Here is a 22,789-nt window from a genome sequence, read left to right as displayed (position 1 = left end):
AATCATTCTTGTTTTTCTCTAGTTCTCCGTAAGAGTATAGTAGTTTCGGTATTTTTCATTCTTTGGAGCGGTCTGGGTTCGGTTCCCCAGACGATTGGAGAAATTTCTAAAGAAAGTCCTTTCAATCGAGGTTGTATATATCTGATATCAGGCGGAGTAGGGTCCCCAACCAGATGAGTTATTCCAAGCTTTTCAGCCTGCACAAAATGCAAAAAGGCCCCTGAACGCACACTTGAAAACGTTGGTATCATCACCAAAGTCCTCCCCACAGCAGGTGAAAAAGGCCCGGGTTCCATTCCCGTCAATGACGCGAGGAACTTTAATGGGTCTTTTTTTTTTTTTTTTCACTCTGTGGCCGAATTAATCGGTCTCAGGCGTAGACAGCAAGGATTTTTTTCCCAGTAACTGAGTTTTTTGTTCAGAAAATTTCTGTCCAATGCATATATGGGTATATGTATTAACTTACCGGGTGACTCTATTGTTTGGTTTGTACAGATATGATAGATTTATACGAATATAAGTTATGGTTAGGGGACGATAACATAATTCTTTTTTTTTTTTAATCTTTCTCGAATTTTCTTCTCGAGCCTCATCTGTCGTTTTGCATTTTCATTCTTTTATGAGCTCCCCCCCCCCACTGTGGTTAAGTTATCTGACTCAGAAGAAGAAGATAGAAAGGTTTGTCTTCCTTGGATGCCTAGATATTTATCTTGACAAAAGGCATTATACACTAAAGCCTCAGAGCATTAAGTTTCTCCTGACATGGCAAAGCATTGAAGCCGAAGTGCTTTTATGTATTTTATAAAGTTTATATTTAATGTTATATTCTATTTTCTTCCTTCACTATCTGAAAAACTAGTACTGTATTAATATCAAAAAAATTACGCAGGAGGGCAATTGTATTTATGATGGGGAATCGGTACGTCTCAAAGTAAGTAAGGAACTCACTTGACCACAGCATTTACTTTTCAATATAATCACCAAAAGCATATACATCTTCTGTTTCTTTTGTATCTTTATCAAATATCTTTATCCGTTGCGGAAAAATATGTCGATTGCTGTTGTAACATTTGCGAAAATTATCTTCAATCGGTGAATTATCAGAAAAAATTGCGTAACCAATCTACCTTTTAACCGTGGACCGAAGATACTGAAATAGCAAGAGGTGAGATTGGAGCTGTAGAGAAGATGACGAAGAGGTTCTCACCAGAGATTATTAATAGACATTTGAGTTCCCGTTGTGTGCGGCTTGCCGTTTTCTGCAAACTGGGTACCTAAGTTCGTTTAGACGTTTGCAATACGATGCAGCATTCAGATCTCTAGGACCTTGACATTATACATGAAGAATCGTCACACATTAATCCTTTTGTTATCGCTACCCAATCAGATCTGAACTTATCACTAACGACAATCTGCTTTCATTATTCATGTCAACCAGTTCTGTCACTGTACTCAAATGTTGTGACGAAGCATTGAAGAATCTTGCATCTTCTATTCGTCTACTAACGGTGGTTCATAGTAATGACTATCCCAAGGATAAATTAATGTCCTTAATCCTTCTTAGAAAGACAAATCTGTCAGTTGAAGTGAGCCTGGAGAATTAACCACACCACCAATGTTAAGCCACAAGGAACATCCGCCCACTAGGAACCATAATATTCAGCCCTTCAAACGCATTCAAAATTGTATATACGTACACATCATCTACGCACTTAAAAACCATTCTGAAGAATTAACTCACCAATATTCGATCTTCTTCCTTCGCAACTAAAAATAACATGTATCATACAGATCATCCTAATAATTGTATATCCTGTTTATTTTCGCTTCGAGTAGAAAATAAGAGACCATGTGTTATTTGCATATATAATTACGATGTACTAACATGCAAATTCTCTGGCAGTTCCATTAACTCTTAAGGGAAGAAACTTTTTTCTACTGTGTGTGTATTTTGACATTTTAATTTAACTGTATATATTAGATTTTATTTGAATATAATTTTATACTCTATTGGAGCTTTATATATTATATTTTATTCCTCCTGTGGTTGGTATTCTAAGATTTCTTAAATGAATAATTTAAGGGAACTTTAAGGCTTTTTTTCACGTTCCTGTTTTTATTCTCTCCAGCCCTCTTCCATTGTCTTTCTATCTATATGTCTATCTACCACAGATCACAGGAGTGGTTTGAAGTTAATATTTATGTCCCCTTCAGCCAGATCGTTTCGGAGGTGACCAAGTATCAATGTTTACTGAGTAAAGATAACTAGAAAATATTTTATCGCTTCGAAGAAAGCGGTGAAAAATAAGAACTTTTTATTATGTACTATTTCTATAAAAACCGATCTATTGACAGAGGAAAGATCAGAAAGAAGAAACGTTTAAAACTTTAAGAATCTCAATAGCTCATCTTATTTATGGCGTTTTAAATCATTGGAGTCAGAAAATCCATTCCGCTGGCTGGCAAGGAATTTTCCACAGAGCTGTTCCCTTTGATGTAATCTTCACTGCATGGCTACATGCTTTGCACGGCCTGCGGAAATTCAGGAAGGGACATTTATCTTCTAAATAAGATTCCGTCAACTTTATAGTTCAGTATTTCGTGAAAAAGGGCCATTAGCGGGTATAAAAGGGGCATTTTTGTAATCCTTTCCATAAACAGGTAATATAATAATTTCGTCTGTCACATTCGCCTTATAAAATATGAAACGCTTAAAGATAACAATCTTCAGGTTAGAAAATCTACATTTCGACACTCGATAAGGGAAAAAAACAGTTCACTTAGTGTGAGTCTACTTCTCAAACTCGATTTCGAGTGCTTAGAATATTTTATTACTTATGGGAATACGTAAAAATAATTGTAAACGGAAATTCAGAACTCCCATTGAGCATCTTCCATTATTAGGATTTAATCCTATTCGTTATTAGCAGACTATCATTTACCACAGCATAATAAGAATGAGAGAAAATTAAATAAAAAGCAGATGTTTCAGCCAAATCTATTTCTAAATGAAACCAGAGCATTTAATATAACCGTAATTGTATATTATTATTCTTAAATTATTTTTAGATTAGCACGACCAAGATACAATTCCACGTACTTGATCTGTACCTTCAACTTTCATAGATCTGCTGGTTAATTTCCCAGAAAATTAGTTCTCCTTTTTATTGTGATCTCATACATCAATAATTATTAAAAACCTTTGTGGGTTGTGACTTTCAGGAAGTACGTAAAGAGGATGGTTGTTTAAGAGAATTGAATTAGAAGAAACATGCATGGAAGAAGAAGAAAGGTTAGTTCGCTGATATCGGATTTCATCGATGCTAAGTTATTAGTGAAAGTGTCCCGGTAGTTATTAGGAAGTAGCCAGAACTTGAAACTGAATGCCGAAGAAGTTCAGGATGGACAATCTGTTTACTAAAATATTTTACTTGGAAGAGGAGATTGTGGAAGACTCTTCCCCAAGAACACTTCTTGGGGAAGAGTCTTCCACAACCGGACCACATTAACAGGCCAGAAAACGGGAAACGGTGAGCTCCCGGAACGCAACCATAAATAGTTTAAGTGTTTGGCATTGAGGTGGCCTTTAAATTGTATCATTTTGGTAATAAATTAATTTATCGACAAAGCGATATAATAGTGTAGGGTTTATCAATTCATTAACATAAAATATTTTACTTCTTTAGCATGGGAGTTTTATGATATTTTTTTTCAAATGTATTTGCTCATTTATTTTATAGACTGGGACGAATGTAAGAGATAAATCGCAGCTAATGTTATATTTTTTTGAACAAAGACTAGCAAACACAGAAGGTGCAACCCAAATGAATTGACCATGATCACGCAACAACATTACTGGTAAAAATACGATTTTGTTCAGGTAGGTTGTAATCATGAAGCAAATCGCAGTAGTTCTCGTCGTATACCATTCTGTATGTATTTCATGAGTAATGCAGTATGTGAAATATTGTAGTGAAAATGACAGAAAGCAAAGAGTTTTATATTTCGCTAAAAGGTTGCAAAAATGGATGAACAGCCCATTGGAGAAGGTTAAAAATGTTGGCTAAACAGTTTCTTGTCAAAAACAAAATGCCAGCAGTTCTCATTGCTCTCTGGATATAATAAAATATCATTTTATTATTTTATAATAAAACAGTGAAGTATATATATACGCTGGTGTGCAAAAAATATATACACTGGTGTGCAAAATCTGTCAGCGCCATGAACATTTTCTGGTGGGTGTGGACGTGCCACTAGGCGTCTAATCAGAACGTCCCATACGTGTTCGATGGGATTTAGATCGGCGGAAACCGGCAGGCCAATCCATATGAACAATGTCCTCACTTTCCAAAAGCATCCTTAGACCTAAGAATCCAACTACTCCTAGACCTCCACACTACATCACTTCGGCCAGACACCAAGTTACTGTAATCTAACAATGCTTTCAGTGCAGTAACCACTTATGCCAACGAGGTAGTTCGTCGTTGATGGCGTCACCTGCAACTCCCGAACACTACTCCTGGATAAATTCCTCCACACAGCAACTGTACCCAGCACCGGAAACTTCCAGTCATGAAATTTAAAATTGAGGCCAGCCCTGCCGACGTCGCTCCCTGATTCTCCATTGTGACGATCCTGGACTCTTTAATTTGAACTTTACCTGTTCTCTTCTTCCTACCCATAGTCCTTCTCCAGGATTTCCACAACTGTACCTAGCACTCTTTCTGCTCCTTTTCGCAACTCCCGAACACTACTCCTGGATAAATTCCTCCACACAGCAACTGTACCCAGCACCGGAAACTTCCAGTCATGAAATTTAAAATTGAGGCCAGCCCTGCCGACGTCGCTCCCTGATTCTCCATTGTGACGATCCTGGACTCTTTAATTTGAACTTTACCTGTTCTCTTCTTCCTACCCATAGTCCTTCTCCAGGATTTCCACAACTGTACCTAGCACTCTTTCTGCTCCTTTTCGCCTGGGAGGATGCCTACGCTCTGTCATCCCCCGCTATCTTGCCTGTCTTCCACTTTCCTGTCTCGTCTCTGCTCTTTCCTTGGCCCTCCCCACTCTCGCTCCTGCAGGAGTGTGGACGACCCGCCAGATGTCTTTTACTCCCTGGTCCGGCTCCACGTGCCAGTGGACGGATGCTGGGAGGCTCCTTCTGGTGATCGCGCCTCCCAGTAACGAAGAGGCCAGTCAAAGAACACAAACAACACACTACTCACACATAACCCACACTGACTGGGTTTGCTATGTTAACAGCGTACTTAAAGCAGATTTGTGGGAAACCACGGGAACTGCATAATAATAACACTATGTCCACTATTTCCAAAAGCATATCAACAGCTGCATCCATAAACACGAACTCGAGCCAATGGCACGTCGGAACAGACGGACATGGGGAAGGATTACCTTAGTACAGTAATGTGCACCGGTTACAGTACCACCTTCCAGTATAGTTGTGTACGTCCATTTAAGATAAGGTGTAAGGTAAGGTGTAAGGTATATTGATGTCATGCGGCACCAGGGGTTTCCCCCATCTCCGCGTTGCTTTCATTGTGGGTGTACCAATTTGCTGGGAATGCCAGAGATTTAAAAGTGTGTGGGTATTGTACATGTGTAATGTCGTGTACCGTTGTTCATCTGGTCATTTAGCCGCTGGACCCCTGTTGGAGCCCAACGTTGCCCCACCTTCGCCCCGTGGAGGCAGACCAGGAACCCAGTAGACTTAGTTACTCTGGCAGGTCCTGCCGCTTAGTTTCCTGAGATTTCGGCGGCTAGGACCTTAAAAAAAAAAAAAAAAAAAAAAAAAATCATAATATGTATGTATATGCACATGTATATACTCATTTCACTTGTCTGCATACACCATATGTTGTATGCCTATACACACCGCTGGGGGGTTTGATATTACATAGATGGATAGGCCGAGACTGGGCGAAGATTATTTTGAGTGTTGCTAAATTTAGTGTGTGGGGCGTTCGCATTGTATATAGATAGAGTAGGAGGGGAGACAGAAGACTGGGGGGTAAAGATAGAAATATGGGAGCGATAGAGAAGATGCCCCCAGTTGGTCAGTGAGGCATGCCCATGCCTCACCAGTGAGGAAAGGGGAGGGGGTTCGGCGAGGGGACACAAGGAGTCTCCGCCGCGCCGTGGTAGGTTTGGAAAGGAATCGAGTCAGGTGCTCGATTCTGGTCCCCAACGAGTCTTGATGGCAGTGAAGCTGCATTGTTCAGGTCCATGTGGGCTTTTGCAGATTCAGGGTTCAGTCAGTCGCAGAGTTGTAGGCCATGTCCTTTTATTCTCATTGGAGGTATTGAATTTGTTGTGGGAATGGCTTGTCCCATTTAGTTTCCAGTTGTGTTGTTATTTGCTTGTTGGGCTAGTGTGGCTCGGCGTCTGTTAAACAGTTTCTGTGCAAATTCGGTGAATGCCATGTATGGTCCTTTATCGTCCAGAATGAATTGCTCCTGATCCTTGGGTGAATGTTTTAGTCTTGTCACCAGCTGGCAGCGGATGTCGTCGTATTGGTGGCAGTCATACATTAGATGCGACCAAGTTTCTGGAATGCCACAAGTGCAGTTTGGATTTTCAATTATTCCCAGAGTTGTTAGTTTGGCGTTTAAGGCACCATGTCCTGTGAGTAGGTACGTCACAAACAGACCAGGTGCGTACCAGGTTGGTAATTTAGGTTGGAATCTATGTATATTTGGAAAGAATTTATTTGTTATCCGACCTTTAATGGAGACATCCCATCGTGCCTGCCACGCCTGCAGCAAGTGGGTCTGGAGTCTTCTTTTTTCCGCAAAGCGGTTATTTCCTGGATCTCCGTTGAAGTCAAGGTGTGTACAAGCATTGCCTTTAGCGAGCTCATGGAGGATGCCTCTTCTCACCACCTCTAGGTCTAAGGGGAGGGTTCCTGCGATGACTTGCAGAGCGTGTGTGCTCACTGTGCTGCAGGCACGAGTAGCAGTGAGTAGCATGATTCTATGTATGGAATCAAGTATTCTTAGGTTTGCAGCTGTGCTGGCCTTTTTGTACCAGGCACCAGCTGCGTATGTTGCGATTGGTAAGAAGGCTGCTTTATAATAAAACATCATCGTTCTCTGTTTCAATCCCCAGTCTCTTCGGACAATTCTGTTTATTAAGGCAGTGCAGTTTCTTATTTTTCTTCTTACGTAGTTTAGGTGCGGTTTGAAGGATAAGCGGGTATCCAAGATGACGCCCAAATATTTGAGCTCTGTGCTGAGCCTTATTGTTCTAGTGCCAATTTTAATTTGGGGTGGTCTGTGGATGTTCAGTGTTCCCTTTAAGAGTATGGAGTTGGTCTTCGTCGGTGAGATTTGTAGTAAATGGTGTGTGGCCCAGTCTTGGAGAATTTGCACAGCGCGGTTTGCCAGTATTTCCAGTTGTGCCCTGGAATTAGCTTCTATTGTTAAGATGAGGTCGTCCGCGAAGGCTTGTGAGCGGACCCCTTCCAGATCCTTGTTTAGAAACTGGTCCATCAGGAGGTTCCACATTGTTGGTCCAAGTACTGACCCCCTGTGGGCACCCTCTATATATTTTTCTTTCTATTTCTTTGTAGGGAGCTTTTATCTTGATTGCTCTGTCGGTGAGATAGCTTTTAAGCACATTGAAGAGGTTGCCAGGAACCCCTGCCTCCTGGAGCCGACCCAGGACGCTCGGCCACCATAGGGTGTCGAACGCCCCGGCAAAATCAATTGAGATAGCCAGCACATATTTTTTCTCAGATTCTTGTGCTTGGGCAATTAGGCTTTGGAGTGCATCTACTGTGGATCGACCTGGTTTGAATCCGTACTGATTTGGTGAAGATAGGTTTGCCTGTTGGTAGTGGTGATTTATTCTGGATAACAGTAGCCTTTCAAAAAGTTTACTTAGTACTGTGAGTAGTGTGATCGGTCTGTAGGAAGATGGCTGTTCTGGTGGTTTGTTTGGATTCTTAATTATTAGTTTAACATTGGCCATTTTCCAATCTTGCGGGTATGCTCCCACTGTGAGGCATAGGTTAAAGAGCTGGAGCAAGAGTTCCGGTTCCATTTCTACGACTTTTTTGATTATTTCCGGCTCCAAGAGGTCTGGACCTGGGCATTTTTTCGCTGCTATACGTGAAGCCGCCAGGATGAGCTCATCCGTAGTGAATCGCGGTTCTGCATTATCTGTTCCGTACTTATCATTTTCCCTACAGGTCTGGATCTGCTCCTCCGTTTGTGGGTCTTTGTGGGGATGAAAGGTGACATCTAATATATTGTTTATTGATGCCTCCCAGGAACAGGTTTCTTCTCCTTGGGGCGTGACAGTGGTTGTAAGCACTTCACCTCTGGGGAGCTTTTTTGTGACAACCTTGTACACAACACCCCAGGGGTCAGTGTTCCCTGAGTTTGCTACTAGTCTCTCCCAGGTTTCCTTTTTATTTTTCCTTATGAGGGCGGTATAAGCATTTCGTGCTTCTCTATACAGATTTCTGAGCGCGTCCACCTCCTGCTCAGGCCAAGTTCTTCTTGCCTTTTGGAAGTTTGTCCTTTTGGTCTGGACGTCCTTGCGAAGCTGTTGAAGTTCTTGGTTCCACCAAGGTACAGCACCAGGTTTGGGCCGTCTCCGTTTGATTGAGGTGTTTGCAGCCACTGTTATAATTTCGGTGATGGTCTTCTGGAGTTCATCAGGGTTCTCAGCTGTGTTGATTTCTTGCATCTTTCTGTTTTTGTTGTCTGTGAGGGTTTTCTGGAACAGGTCCCAGTTTGCAGTTTGCAATGCATAGCGTTGGGGCATTCTTTCTGCTGGCGGTTGTCGATTTAGGTTCCTGTTGAGTTGGAATGTCAGGGCCCTATGGTCTGAAGTGGTCCAGGCATCCTGGACCATCCAGTCTGTGATGTTTCCTGCTATGTTTCGAGTGGCAAGAGAGACATCTATTGTAGCCTCCCAACGGAGGTTGCAAAAAGTTGGCAGCTGGTTTGGTTTATTGAGGACTACGATAGATGAACTCGTAATAAATTCCTCCAGTCTCTGGCCATTCCTAGTACCTTGCCTGTCGGGGGTATGGCTGTGCCAGGCTGGTGATCTACAATTTGCATCCATTCCGATGATAATTCTTTCCCCTCTTAGTAAGTTGGTAGCATGTTGGAGGTATCTGGTGGCTGTGGTTATGTCTTCACCAGGTCTGCAATATAGCGAGATTATGTATAGGGCACCTAGCTCGGTGATAATTTGGGCGCAGGCCGCCCAGTCCGTGCACAGGTGGGAGACTTTGGTTGCAGTGATGTCGGGATTTCTAATTAGGATTGCAGCCCACGGGGTAGTATCATCTGCTTGTATTAGTTTGTAGTTGAGGGAGTACCCTCTGACTAGTTTGGAGTGGGTATACGGTTCTTGTAATATGATTACATCTGCATTAATTTCATCGGCCTTGAGCCTGACTTGGTCAGCTACGGCCCTTGCCCGTTGTGCATTCAGTTGGATGAATTTGATTTTTGTGGTATTATAGTGGTTATGGTGTGCTGCCATAATTGATTCTGGCTTGGTTTAAACTCTTGTTTTTGACGTAAATAGGACATTTGTTGTCACGAACTGAGTGTGAAGCGTCCAACTTCTGACTCTTACAGTTGGCACATGTTGGTTCCTCATCTTTCTTTGGGCAGTCCTTGTAGTCATGGCCTTTGTCGGCGCAGTGGCCACAGGTTGGGATGTTTTGGCTGCAAGTGTGGGTAGTGTGGCCAAACTTGCAGCATCTGTAACATTTTGGAACTACTATATGTTCGTGGAATCTGTGGCTGCTCCAGTTGATGAAGATCCGCGTTTGTTTTGCTAGGATCTGCCACGCTGCAGGACTGAGCTCGACAACCCAGTTCCTTGTGTTTCCTGTCGCCGGTTTTATGGCGAATCTAGGCATTATTTGCTCTTTGATGTCGGTTTCCGGTAGGGATCTCTGTAGGTTCCTGGCGTATATTTCTGAAGCTAGGTTTTCTTGTGTCATACTGGCATCCAGGCCATAGATTTTTATGGAGGGTCCTTTCCTTTTTGGTTCCTCCGCTTTTAACCCTATGTTAGTTATCTTGGGGTTGGTTATTATTTCGGTAGCTTCCTCTTTGGTTTCGGTCTCCACGACTATGCCCGGGTTCCTGGTTTTCCTTATTGTTTTAATTCTTGTTGTCTTTAAATCATTAGCTAGTTCCTGAATGAATTGTGTCTTGATACTTTTGCTGGAGGTATCATTTGTGGTAAGCGGTGTCAGGACAACAATGTTGGGGGTAGGTAGCAGGGTTTTCCTTGAGGCTGATTGGCATTTTATTTGTGGATTTTCCGTTGTATTTGGTTGTTTCCTCAGCGTTTCCGCGTATGTGGGCGCACGCTGTAGCATTTTGTTTGCCCCACACTCCATGTAGGCTTGAAGTTTAGCCGTCGCTTTCTCGCTGTTGAGATAGGTTTCTGTCAGTAACGATTCTAATTTATTAAATATGGTAACGATATGGGACCGAACTCCACTCGATACTGTATTGGGGTAGTCTTTAAATATAGTTTCTAGTGCCGTTTTGAGGTACACTGTTTTTGCCTGTAACGTACCTTCTGGTAGGGTGGGGTCCAAAGGTTGATAACGCCTCCCCAGACGAGAACAACTCGACCGCCATATCGATCCCTTTCAGTGGTGTTTGCGGGGTGATATCGTGTGCCAACCTCTCGCCAGATTAGCTGACGTCCAGAATCGCTACTGAGACTGAATCTACTCTCATCAGTAAATAATACCTTAAGTAAAGATTTTGTGGCTGTAACCTTTAGAAATAGTGCTGGTCCTTACGTTTTGCTCACCAGTGTATGTCTCTAAATTGCGTGTGTTCTGAGGTCGATTTGTCCCTGGTTGCTAGACGAAAACTCACGGTTTCCGTGAAAAAAACCATGCTACTCTAGCCTGAGAACAACTAATTCAGCATCGTTGTGAAAAATGTCCATAAATATTCCTCACCCCATAATTATTATTATTATTATTAATATCAATTTATTTCCGAAGAACTGTCCTTTTATAGCTATGCAGCTAGAGGACATGAGTTATATACAGAGAAAAAAACATAAAATACAGACATATGCATTGCATACAGAGCCAGATACAATATACGGCCTTAAACAGCCACTGGTGAAGATACAAAAACATAAAGTTATAAGAAATACAAAAACATAAAGTTACAAAAAGTACAAAAACATAAAGTTACAACAAATAAAAGTGCATCCGGATACATCGAAGCGTGGATATTGCGGTATCACAGAGAGTCCACCTAGAGCTTGACTAAGGCATACATGTCTGCAAGAATGGAAGATCTGTAGGTTCTGTCCTTGCAAAGTTTCTCAGCGTCTATGGCTAATCTGTTAAATATTTGGAAGGAGTTGTGTGGAAACATGTTGTCCAAGGAGGACATGCTACGCAGCTTCGACCTGTATGGGGAGGTGTTGGACTGGCATCTTCTACTGTCGGACGGTCTGGCGATGATATCCCAAATATCGGGTGACTTCAGTTTTCCGGATAGAAGCTGAGAGAGGGTAAGAAGGTTCCTAGAGATGATGTGATACCTCCAAGGAAGCGTATTAAGATTGGTGACCAGAACAGATTTTGAGATTGTAGGTGTTAGCCCAGCAACCCTATTTAGCCATTTCAAGATCCAGAATTCCAGGGAGAGGAACCTGGCTTGGTATGATGAGGGTGCTGAGGACCATATAGTCGAGGCATATAATGGAATTGGGAAAATACAACGAAGAATGTATTTGATGATAAGGTCCGGGTTATGGAAGTTGGAGATCTCTTGTTTTACTGCCCATAAAGCCGAATATGTTTTCGTTCGAGTGGCATTAAAGTGAGGCAAGAAGGTGAGGTCTTTGTCCCAGATGATACCCAAATCTTTATGTTGGGTGACTTTTTTAACTGGAGAATTCGCAATAATGATGTCCACCTCGTTGGTATTTTTCTTCTTAGTGATAGAGAGTTGTGCAGTTTTCTCTTTATTAATGGAGAGCCCAATCGCATGAAGGTAGTTTTCCAGTTCATGTAGCTGTCGGTTGGAGCTCACAGTAATAGACTGGAGAGACTGGGGGCATTTTGTGATGACGAAGAACTTAATATCATCTGCGTAGGTGGTAAAATTAGTACGGTTTGATAGGAAGGGTTCTAAAGATGCGGCGAAGAGGGCGGCAGAGAGAACGCCCCCTTGGGGGAGCCCTCTGGAGCAGAGAATGTGGTGATTATGGTTTTGATTTCTGATCCATAGGATCCTGGACTGAAGGAGTTTCCTAAGGAGAACTAAGATGTTGCCAGAGATTTTGAAATAGTTGCACAGTATGGTACATAATGCATGGGTGGACAGATTGTCAAAGGCCGCCTTAATGTCGAGAAACACAATATCCAGTTGCTCTTTGTTGCTTAAGGTACTTTCAATTCTGAACAGTGTGTCCAAGAGGTTGGTGATCGTGGAACGTCCAGGTAGTACACTATGGAGGTATGGAGGTTTGTGGCCGAACATGTGATGGATGAGAGCAGGAAGTATGGCTCTTTCCAAGATTTTGAGAAAAGTGCATCCTACAGAAATTGGTCTGTAGTCATTAGGCAATTTTGGGTTAGACTTTTTTGGAACTGGAGAAACATAATATGTGTTCCAGATAGCAGGGTAAACTCCTGTTACGAGGACGGAATTGAATGCATCAAGCAAGAGATCAATGATATATACACTGCACAGTTTAACCATGAAAATAGGGAATCCATCCGGGCCAGTGGTAGACTTGTTGGGAAGACTGTTGATGACCTCAGTAAGGCGTTCCTTTGTGATGGCTATTTTATCCAGTGATGTCTGGTTAGCTGGTGGATTAACCCGAATAAAGGGGTTTGGGGCAGATAGGGGCTTAGTTGCGAGCGAGTTAGCCCATGCAAGGAAGGTGTCAGTGGACATGGGGGACTGTTGATTCTTGTTGGTGAAGATTCTTTTCCCAAGTTTCATTCTGTGTGCAATCCAGTCATTCTGCGCCTTCCTCCGAATGCGTAGGAAGCGTGCCCGATGTTTTTTATAGAGTTGGTAGTCGGCTAGATCCCGTGTTTTTTGCCATTTCCTGTATAGTTTCTGTTTCATGATGAAGGCGAGTTTTGCGTCGCTGGTAAACCAGTTCTTGGTCCTGGGAGACAGGCGTACAGATTTGGAGGCCCCTTCACAGGCGATGTCTTTTAACAAGTTTGCTAAATTGGTAAGCGTTTGATCAGGATGGCTAGCAGCAATTTTTTTCCAGTCTGTAGCTTTTAGTCTTTGTAGGATGATTTGAGGTTGCATATATTTTAATGAGAAGATCTTGAGTTGGGATTCTTTATGGTCATGCTGTTCAAGTTGTCGGGGAGAACATAGACATTCACTATCAAAGGAAATTGGGAGGTGATCTGATGCAAACTTAAAAATCGGCGTTGTGAGAGTAAGATGGTCAAGGTTATGAAATAAGAGGTCTAGGTTTTGATGTCGTCTTGTAGGTTGCGTATGGGTTAGTCTAAGGCCTAGAGATGAGAAGGAGCGTACGACGTCCTTCAAAGCAGCTTCGTGTCTTGGGGAAGGCATGTTGAAATCTCCTAAAACAAAGGTGAGCATGTGAGGCTTGAGGTGGGTTATAATCCAGGTAGTTAGCTCATCCCTTGTGTCGGGATTATGGTCAGGAGGTAAATATACCGCTACAACTTGAGTTCTCACTTCTTTAACTGTAAAAATTGCAGAAATGGCTTCAAATGCAGGGGAGTCGCTGAGTTGTGCACACACAAGGTGATGGATGTCTTTGTAAATGATGGAGACGCCACCTCCACGTTTGAGGTCCCTGCCGTTGCAAACATTTTTGTAATGGTGAGGAGTGGCCAAGTGGGTGAGTTGTCTTCCATGGTTAAGCCAAGTTTCCTGGATACAGATGAAATCATATTCGTCGAGCAGGAGGAGAGATTGCAGAGGGGCCAATTTGTTAACAATGCTGCGCACATTTTGCGAGAAGACCCTGATTGTGTGGCATGTATGGAGGTTTTTTGGAATAGATGATTGCTATTGTAGAGGACGAGTAAGCAGGGATTGCTGAGGGGATGGCCTTTTTTCGTCCGAGAAAGGTCTGATAAGTATGCCTGGAGGCCAGAAGTCGGGATCCAGAACTTTTTCGTAGGCAGTGGGTGAACATCTTACTAGAAATGAGGCGTAGCCAGTTTGCCTAGTTTTAAGCTGTTTTACTTCGATGCGGACATTGTGTTCCACAAGAAACATTCTCTTTATGGAATCGGGGCTTGTTGAGGGTCCAAACCGGGAGACAAATATCTTGGTTCTGGGCAAAGCGACAGAGATGTCATATTTCTCTGCGAGCGTCTGTTTACTAGGGTGAGTCTTTGATAATCGCTTGTTGACTAATGTTGTTGGAATTCTTTGGTTGCCTTCTAGTGGGGGAGAAAATGGGGCGGGGCTCTTGCTTCTCGAAACACATCTCTGGTCAGCGATTCTCGGTTCAGTAGCTTGGTCATGTCTGTCGTGTGGTACAATATGATCATTTCTTTCGTGAAACAGAGTCAACTTATTAGTGTGGTTCACTACACCGGTGGTTTTGTTTACTTCCTGTGGACGTTTGTCGCTTTTCTTCTTCTGATCCCGATTCTCAAGTGATTTAAGGAACTTGCAGTAATCTGATTTGATTAGAAGAGTTTCAAGGGCGCTTTCATTTTCTTTAGCCACCCTAAAGGGATTCTTATTGTGCATCTTTTCTTTTTGTGTAAGCAGTTCGGCAGACTCAAGGGGTGTCGTTTGCGTGGCTGCATCCCGTTTTGTGACTATGCAGCGGTCATTAGTGCAAAGACACCGTTCAGCACTTATTTCCTGAAGGGTGCGAGCGATTGTCCCGAGGACTTCACACAATTTTGTAGATGCTTCCTCGATTGCTATTGTTTTTCTTTTCCAATCATCCTCCTGCACCTTCAAAATCTGTCCCGCGAATTCTTTTTCCTTCTTTGCTACATGAGTTTTTAGCAGTGTTATTTCTTTCCGTATCGTCATTAAGCTGTGTAGTTTGGGTGTGGCTGACGTTCTGCTGTTCGCTGTCGGTGCTGCTTTAATATTTTTGGTTTGACTACTACAATCCAAGTTGTTTTCTTTCAGGAGTTGGGGGGTTATTGCAATCTTGCGTTTTGATTTGGTTTCGCTGCGGACAGATTTGAGTTTGCGACTCATTCTCGTGTGTTTCATACGATTGATTGTGCATTCCGAGACTTCGCTCTTGCGGGGAGATGCCCTTGAAAAATCGTGGCTATCGGAAGATTTGTTTTCTTGGGCGGCCTTACCCTTACTTTCGGGTATGTCGCGGTGGTTGCATTGTGGGATCACTGTGGTGTTTATGCCCGATAGGCGCTTTGCCACTTTTTTCATGTTGCCGAATAGGGCTGTTAGTTAGTGAATGGTTGATAATTCTAGTAAGGAATTCACTCTGTTAGGTCGGGACTCCCAAGGACGAAGAGTGGGGGTTCTTTCAGCTTCAAAACAAACAGCCCACGCAGTGAGGGGAAGCTCGCACGGACGACCTTGAGAGAAGCTAATGATTAAGGGACGGGACACAAAAGGCACGTAGAGCACTGTTGGCTTTTGATATAGCTAATATTAAAATCATAAATATCTTTTTACCTTGTATCTTCTGTCCGGAATCACTTAAAGATCTGGATTGGTGACTTAAATCCGCGTCGGAAGCTATTAAACTTAAGCCATAGGGTTACTGTGGCACTGAAATATTACAGATATTGGAGGAGCACGTTGTAGGACGTCAGCACTGCTCGAACGAGAATATTGATGGGATTCGAATTCAGGTCTTTTCCACCCGGTGTCTGGAAGACGGCCATTATACCAACTGTGCTACCCACCAAGATGAAGCTCACAGGAAAGATTAAATTCAGTGATGCTTTGGTGATCCAACTAAAATTGAAAGAGGGGAGATATCTGGTAGTATTATCAATCAAGGATTTCAGATATGCTTCCAAAGATGACAAATAACTGTGGTCGGTATGTTAGCTCCCAAGTGAGAATACTTTAAAGGCCACGTGATGCGGAACTAGACAAGTTAAACAAATCTTTACCTTTAGATGCATTTTCTTTACTTTCAGTTTTCCTCAGTGACCTTGAGTTCTGTTGTTCAACTTCCTGAACATTAGAAGATCATGCATTATCTTCTAAGAATCTCTAAAAACTAATTTTGAGACTTGCTCCCAACAGAGATAAGCTTTCAATTTCTAAGAGTTTTGCTGATGCTCAAATGTTTTGTTTGAAAAAGAGTAAGACTGTCCAATTCACTTGTACAATTGTTTAGTTCTTTCAGATAATCGTGAAAAGTATTAGTTTAAATTTGCTTCTATTAGTCTGTATTACTTTACCTTTTATCCCAGACTTAACTTCATCATTCATGATCACAATCAGTTATAATACTAAATAACAGAGAAATAGACTTTTAAGTGTCACATTTGATTTGAATTCTTAACCCACATCACACGTGGGTTAACAGTTCTGAGTATTGTATACTAAAAGGTACATTCAGTAATAAAAGTACCGTTTCTGTAATTATATTATAATTAATTATCGAAAAATGGTGAAACCATTAATATCACATTCAGTTGGCTAATTTGCTCTATTTTAGACAAGAATTTTCTTCAAGATAAGAGAAAATAATCAAAATCATGTAATAAAAAATTATCTAATCTAGCAGGGGACACTCTACCTCGGTAACCGAATCTCTATTGGGATTAAAATAACATAAAGGGTAAGCTCATAGTCGTTAAAGACTTTATAGTATCCAGAGAGCTGTTTAACTAATAAATTTCCATTTAATTTAAAAAATCCTAATTAGATTAAGAGAGGATATAATTAGCTGTTATTATAATAATAAAATACTAAGAAAACAAAAAGTTTCTGAAAAATCTTTCACATTCTTCAGAGTCGTTTGTTATAATTTTGCTGGTCATTTAATTATAATTTTATTATTTCTTCTAGATGACCCGTTCAACAAATGGGACAGTCTTTATCAAGAATATTCAAGCATTAGCTCAAGGAAAATACAAATGTGAGGTTTCTGGCGATGCTCCTTTATTCCGGACCGTTGCAGCCGAGAGAGAAATGATTGTCTTAGGCAAGTAATCATTGGAATAACTAAACGATATACCTATGTAGAGGTAAATATCCTGTGCAGGGGGAGCCCATACAGAAGGGGATGATCCGGAATTTAAATACACGAAATAATAAACATCTGGAGTCGAGATACAAGGAGAGACTCCAGGTGTTTGTCATGCAGTTACTTTTCTGGTACTCAATTGTGTAAGCTTGCTGATTTGTGTTTGGCCGTAGTTTTTTGGTATTTTTGTTGACATCATTGCATGTACTATTTTTATTACATTACTGAACAAAGATAAGCTCTTGTAATGCAGAAGAAAAATAAATAGAAAAAGTTAAACATGCACATCTGTTTATATTACCTGTTTTCATACCCAAATGGCGTTTAAGGCTTCCAGCGACTCTTTGAAATATAAAATTATCTTTTATATCAGTTGACCAAAATGTCATGAAGTTCTTTCAAGACTAATATTTTTAAAAACATTTATGTGGAAGACATTGCAGATGGCGATAGAGACGACGAACTGTCCGAATCCGAACACTGAGTGGGATTCGCCCCAAAAATGCTGGTCTCTTGTGTGCGTACAAATCGATACAAATGAATTCAAGATAAACTCGCAACCAATAACAGACTACAGAGCCTATCAAGTTGATTATCCCTGCTTTCTCAAGGATGGACCATTTTCAGTCAGTTGTTGACGTGCAACGAAAAATGGCCAACGTCAGCAACACCAAAGGATCACATCATTGTTATCATCCTGTGAACCTATGGCGAAGCTCTAACTTCACAAACAGAATCTTTTGCTGTGGGCAATGAGCACAGCTGGTCGTCCATTACAAGATTATACTGTCTGGATAAAAGTCATAGGAGACAATAAAGTGTTTTTAATCATTTTGTACGTATGTTTTCATTTCATTCTAAAATCCTCATAAACGTTTTTTAGTAACGTGATAGCTCTCCCTGCACTTTTATTAATGTGTAAATTAAAAGCGGACGCATTAAGACTTATTGGTCTAATTGTCAGAAAAAGTGGTTCGCGTTTCACCAAGTAATATGGGTAATTCATCATAGTAACTCCAAACGAGAAAAGTGTACCGTGAATGGGTCGAGAAACTAGACGGAACTTGTTGACAAAAACGAATTCAGTTTTTGTAGACCGTAATTTTATGAAATGTATAATACAAGGGGTAAGGCTGTTGTGCTTCTTGTTCCACAAGAAGAGAAGTAACAGGAATAAATGAAGAAGAAAAGTCATTATTAGGATGAGAACAGAACAGAACACGTTGGAACACCAGCTCTGATTAAGAACTAAGAAGACAGAATGTAATATACTATCAGACGTAGCGAATGAGCTTAAAGAGGATTCCTCTACCTACAAATTTACACAAATCAGAAGGCTGATCACAAGGCAGACACTTGCTTAGACAGCCTTAATGCAAAGATCGAAAGTCTTAGAAATGTCTACAGCAACTGCTTGTATCTATCTATATACACACCGACCTGTCTCTTTTCCATCATTTCTCACACTCTCTGTCTCTCAATTCCCACGCATATCCACCGAACACATGTGTTAATTTGTTCCGTGACAACTGTTCTAGGATTAGCGTGTTGTAATCACTTAATTCATGGTGTGAACTCCACACCATGAATTAAGTAATTCTCGAGTTTACACTGGTTCGTAACTCTAAATTATGTTCACTCGTGGGTCCGAGAGTCTTGCATATTAAGGGAGCTGGTAGAGTATTGAAACAGGTCTATTAATCTTCATTAGAGTAAATGAGCTGTGCAAATCTATTCTACCCCTATTACTAACGTACATTTATTAGTTTCGGTATGGCTCAGGACACTCCTCTCTGTTCAATATCTTAAACAATAACGTTACGTCTCTCTCGCCCTCCTTATTTGATTCTAAATTTTTATTTGCAGTCTTATTCTTGTTGAATTTCTGCATCATGGGGCAGAAAGTATGCATCATAGCACCAGAGACGGTCAGCGTATGAGAAATTTCCCTAAACAGGATTTATTACACTCAGGCACCCAGTCTATCAGCCAGTTTATCTAAATAGTCGACGTGTAAAGCTTGGCCTTCGATCACGAAGTTTAGTGCCGTATGCTGCAATGTATTGGTGTCCATTTACTCGTCTGCATAACTGCATTGGAAATTGGGAATCTCTAGAATCTGTATATGTCAGCGCCAGGCCTCCTGTCGAAATTAAATGAAATCTCTGTGAACAGTGCTTTATTATGATTTGAACGAGATGGGATGAAAAACCGGAATAATTCACGAGAGAAACCCCTAGTTCTCCTCCTCAGATCGCTTAACTACTGATTTTCCTCCAGTTACTAACGAGAATTGAACCTAGAACTCTCCAAATAGTGACACCGAAGTATCGTGAAACACAGAAATAAAAGGAATAAATGAAGAAGAAAGGCTATTTCAGTAAGTTGGTGCTAAACTGTGAACAGATCAACACCAAAATATCTTTATTTTATAATCTCCGGCCAAAGGCGTCTTTTTAAAATTGGATTGTAGAATGAGACTACTTGGGTCAAAGTGTAAAAGCAGCCTACAAAATCCACTCTCCCCCCCAATCAGTAATTACAGGAAATATTTCTAAACTTTCGCTGGAAAGCGAAATACACTGGTGTGCAAAACGTAAGGATCAACACTATTTCTAAAGGTTACAACCACAAAATCAAAATCTTTACTTAAGGTATCTTTACTGATGAGAGTAGATTAAGTCTCAGCAGCCATTCTGGACGTCAGCTAATCTGGCGAGAGGTTGACACACGGTATTACCCCGCAAACATCACTGAAAGGAATCGATATGGCGGTCGAGGTGTTCTCGTCTGGCGAGGCGTTATCTTGGATGGACGTACACAACTTCAGATAATGGAAGGCGGTACTGTAACCGGTGCACGCTACAGTACTGAGGTAATCCTTCCCCATGTGCGCCTATTCCGAGGTGCCATTGGCCCTGAGTTCGTGTTTATGGATGATAACGCCGCACCCCATCGCTGCAGTTGTTGATATGCTTTTGGGCTTTTGGAACGTGAGGACACTGTTCGTATGGATTGGCCTGCCCATTCCGGCGATCTAAATCCCATGGAACACATATGGGACGCTCTGGGGAGTCGCCTACCGGCACGTCCACACCCACCACAAAATGTTCACCAGCTGAAGATGGCGCTGACAGGGGAATGGACGATGTTACTGTAAGAACGTATTAACAACATTGTTCTAAGTATGGACAGCCTGCATCGACATTAGGGCTGGCCATATCTCCTACTGAGGACTACCTCTTCCCTTTGTTCCATCTTTGGCAGTGATGCATTTGTATCATGGCAGCCAGCTATGTTGCCATTTTTGAATAAAGTGTCCTTCTCTACCGTTTTGTTTCCGTTGTTGTGTCGGTGTTGTTTCTTTCATAATTTTTGTACCTCACGAGGTTCCTTTGGTATGCTTTTCCGATACCCAGGCCACTCCTATGAGAGGCTACAGGTGAAAATCTGACTGCTCCTTAAGTTTTGCACAGCAGTGTAGAACCCAAGCCGTTTTCACATAATGTGAAAGAGCAGCAACTTTTCCCTTTGTATTACCCGTGAGGATGCCTTATTAACTGCGTTTTTCTAATATTATTAGAGGGAAGTTTATAATAAGCGACATGTAATGAATGAGGACTTTTCACCTGCTAGACTTTCAGTTGAAATATCATCTTATCTCTTCTACTAGAAACATATCTTAATGCTCACTATTAAATTATTCGTTATTCAATATATCAATTTATCTAATAAAGTAAAGTATGACGCAATTCAAAATACAGAAAATAAAGTGATTAAAGAAACCAGGCAACGTTCTTATGATCTCTTTTAGCCCAAGGGATTCCAATTTTTAATAGATGAATAGACAAAGTTGGAACAGGTTGCATAGTTCAAAACAGTTCTGTTTTATAATTCCAAAGAGACGTTTTTCGTTATCTTAATATATAAAAGTATTTAATTAATATTTAATATATAGAATAGTTCCTAGTATTGTATAATAATTAATATTTTTAGCCGTTCAATATAGTCCAATTTTATTAAGCCCCAAGATGTTATGTTTTATTAAGCCCCAAGTTATTATGTTAGAGCCCCTCTTGGGCTCTAACATAATAACTGAGGATAAAGCAGGGATATGTAAACTGGCATCTACACAGATTAAAAATTTATTCTTATCACATAATCTAAATGTGATTTTTCCAATTTTCATCATGTTACTGATAGCGTTATGTGAATTACATCAATTATTCAACCCACAGACTTTACGAGGCATCGTGATGCAGAGGTAACTGAAAATCTATACAGTTAAACGAAAACCAGTCACTGTTGTAATGCCACTAATTTTTAAATAACTACTGGTCAAGGAAGTTCAGTTTTTTCACAGTAAAAATATTCTTGTGTGAATCACCAATGGAATTTCAGAAGAAAAAAAAATAATCACATCTTAAGTATATCCCAAAATTTCCATTCTTTATCACTCTCTGAAATGTGATCCCACAATGGCTTTTATGAGAACTGTTGCAAGGAAAAGAGTGTTTTATGGGCAGAGGGACCTATTCTTTTTGGAAGATAGACATCGCATTACTGTACTGACTTCCTTCTTCATTTATATGCATTTTAATTTGGGTGGCCATTTCACTTTCTTCACCTATGGTAGAGAGCACAAAGATGAAGCAAAATGACGCATGCATAACTCGTAAAAAATTGAATCTGAAAATTAAAAGATATATTAAAATATTATTTATTCCTGGCCAGATTGATGAATTCTGATTAAATGTAATATTTATATATGCAATAGTATTGTTATTTCGTCTACACTTATTGTTTAATAAATTAATCAATCGATCTCGCCATATTCCGTATGAAATTTCTCTTTCGTCATACGATGAAGAACTCTTTCTCTGCCTTTAAAACTGCTATTTTCTCTCAGGCAGCTTAAATTTTTTGCTGCACTGGATCATCTCTAAATATCTCTAATATAGTTGTGTGAATAAAAAAGAGCTTCAAATCATCAACATCACTTAAGATAACTCTCCGTGTTTTTTTTTTTTTATTTTACCTGGTGTTAGACGGACTTCAGGAGAATCAGCAGTAACTATTTTAATAAAAAAATAACTGTGATACACATGCTGCTTTATTTGTCCTTTTTAATAAAGAAATAAATGTATACAAGTATTCCATTATTTGGAAGACGCCGTTTCTCTTTAAATAAAATCAGTTGCCTTACTTTTTAAACAGCCCTTGTATAAAACAAAGAATACAGAGCAATAGAGAGAGAGATTACGAATAACACTGGTAGAAGCAGATATATAGAGAAAATCAAAAAAAGGATTAAACAACCAAATAAAAGGAAGCAGAGACAGAGAAATAATGAGGGGCAGATTTATATGCGTGCTACTCTTTTCTGTTGACACTTATCTAATTATACTATATTACAAGAATGTCCACCAAACAAAACCCCAAAGAATATTGCGAAATCTCTAGGGTCAGTAACTGTGGCAAGTTTCTGTTCGCGTGCAACCACACACTACTCTACCGATCGCAGTTTCCTTCTCTAACAATTTGGCCATAAAGCCACCGTACCCGCACTGCCTCAACTTAAATTTGATAGCAA

General features: G+C 40.7%; 1 protein-coding gene across 1 annotated transcript in view; it reads left to right on the top strand.

The window, feature by feature from the left end:
- The window catches only part of LOC150080057 (uncharacterized), a 448,418-nt gene that overhangs the window by 305,504 nt on the left and 120,125 nt on the right, over positions 1-22,789 (top strand). The window contains exon 3 of the mRNA XM_090381646.1: positions 17,019-17,154. Coding sequence (XP_090237772.1) covers positions 17,019-17,154 — 136 coding nt within the window. The remainder of the gene's footprint in view (positions 1-17,018; positions 17,155-22,789) is intronic.

The sequence above is a fragment of the Mastigoproctus giganteus genome, chromosome 9, assembly GCF_048544385.1.
Source record: "Mastigoproctus giganteus isolate SK-2022 chromosome 9, ASM4854438v1, whole genome shotgun sequence".
Taxonomy (NCBI): Eukaryota; Metazoa; Arthropoda; class Arachnida; order Uropygi; family Thelyphonidae; genus Mastigoproctus; species Mastigoproctus giganteus.
The sequence above is the reverse complement of the archived record's forward strand: the minus strand, read 5'-3'. Positions and strand labels throughout refer to the sequence as shown.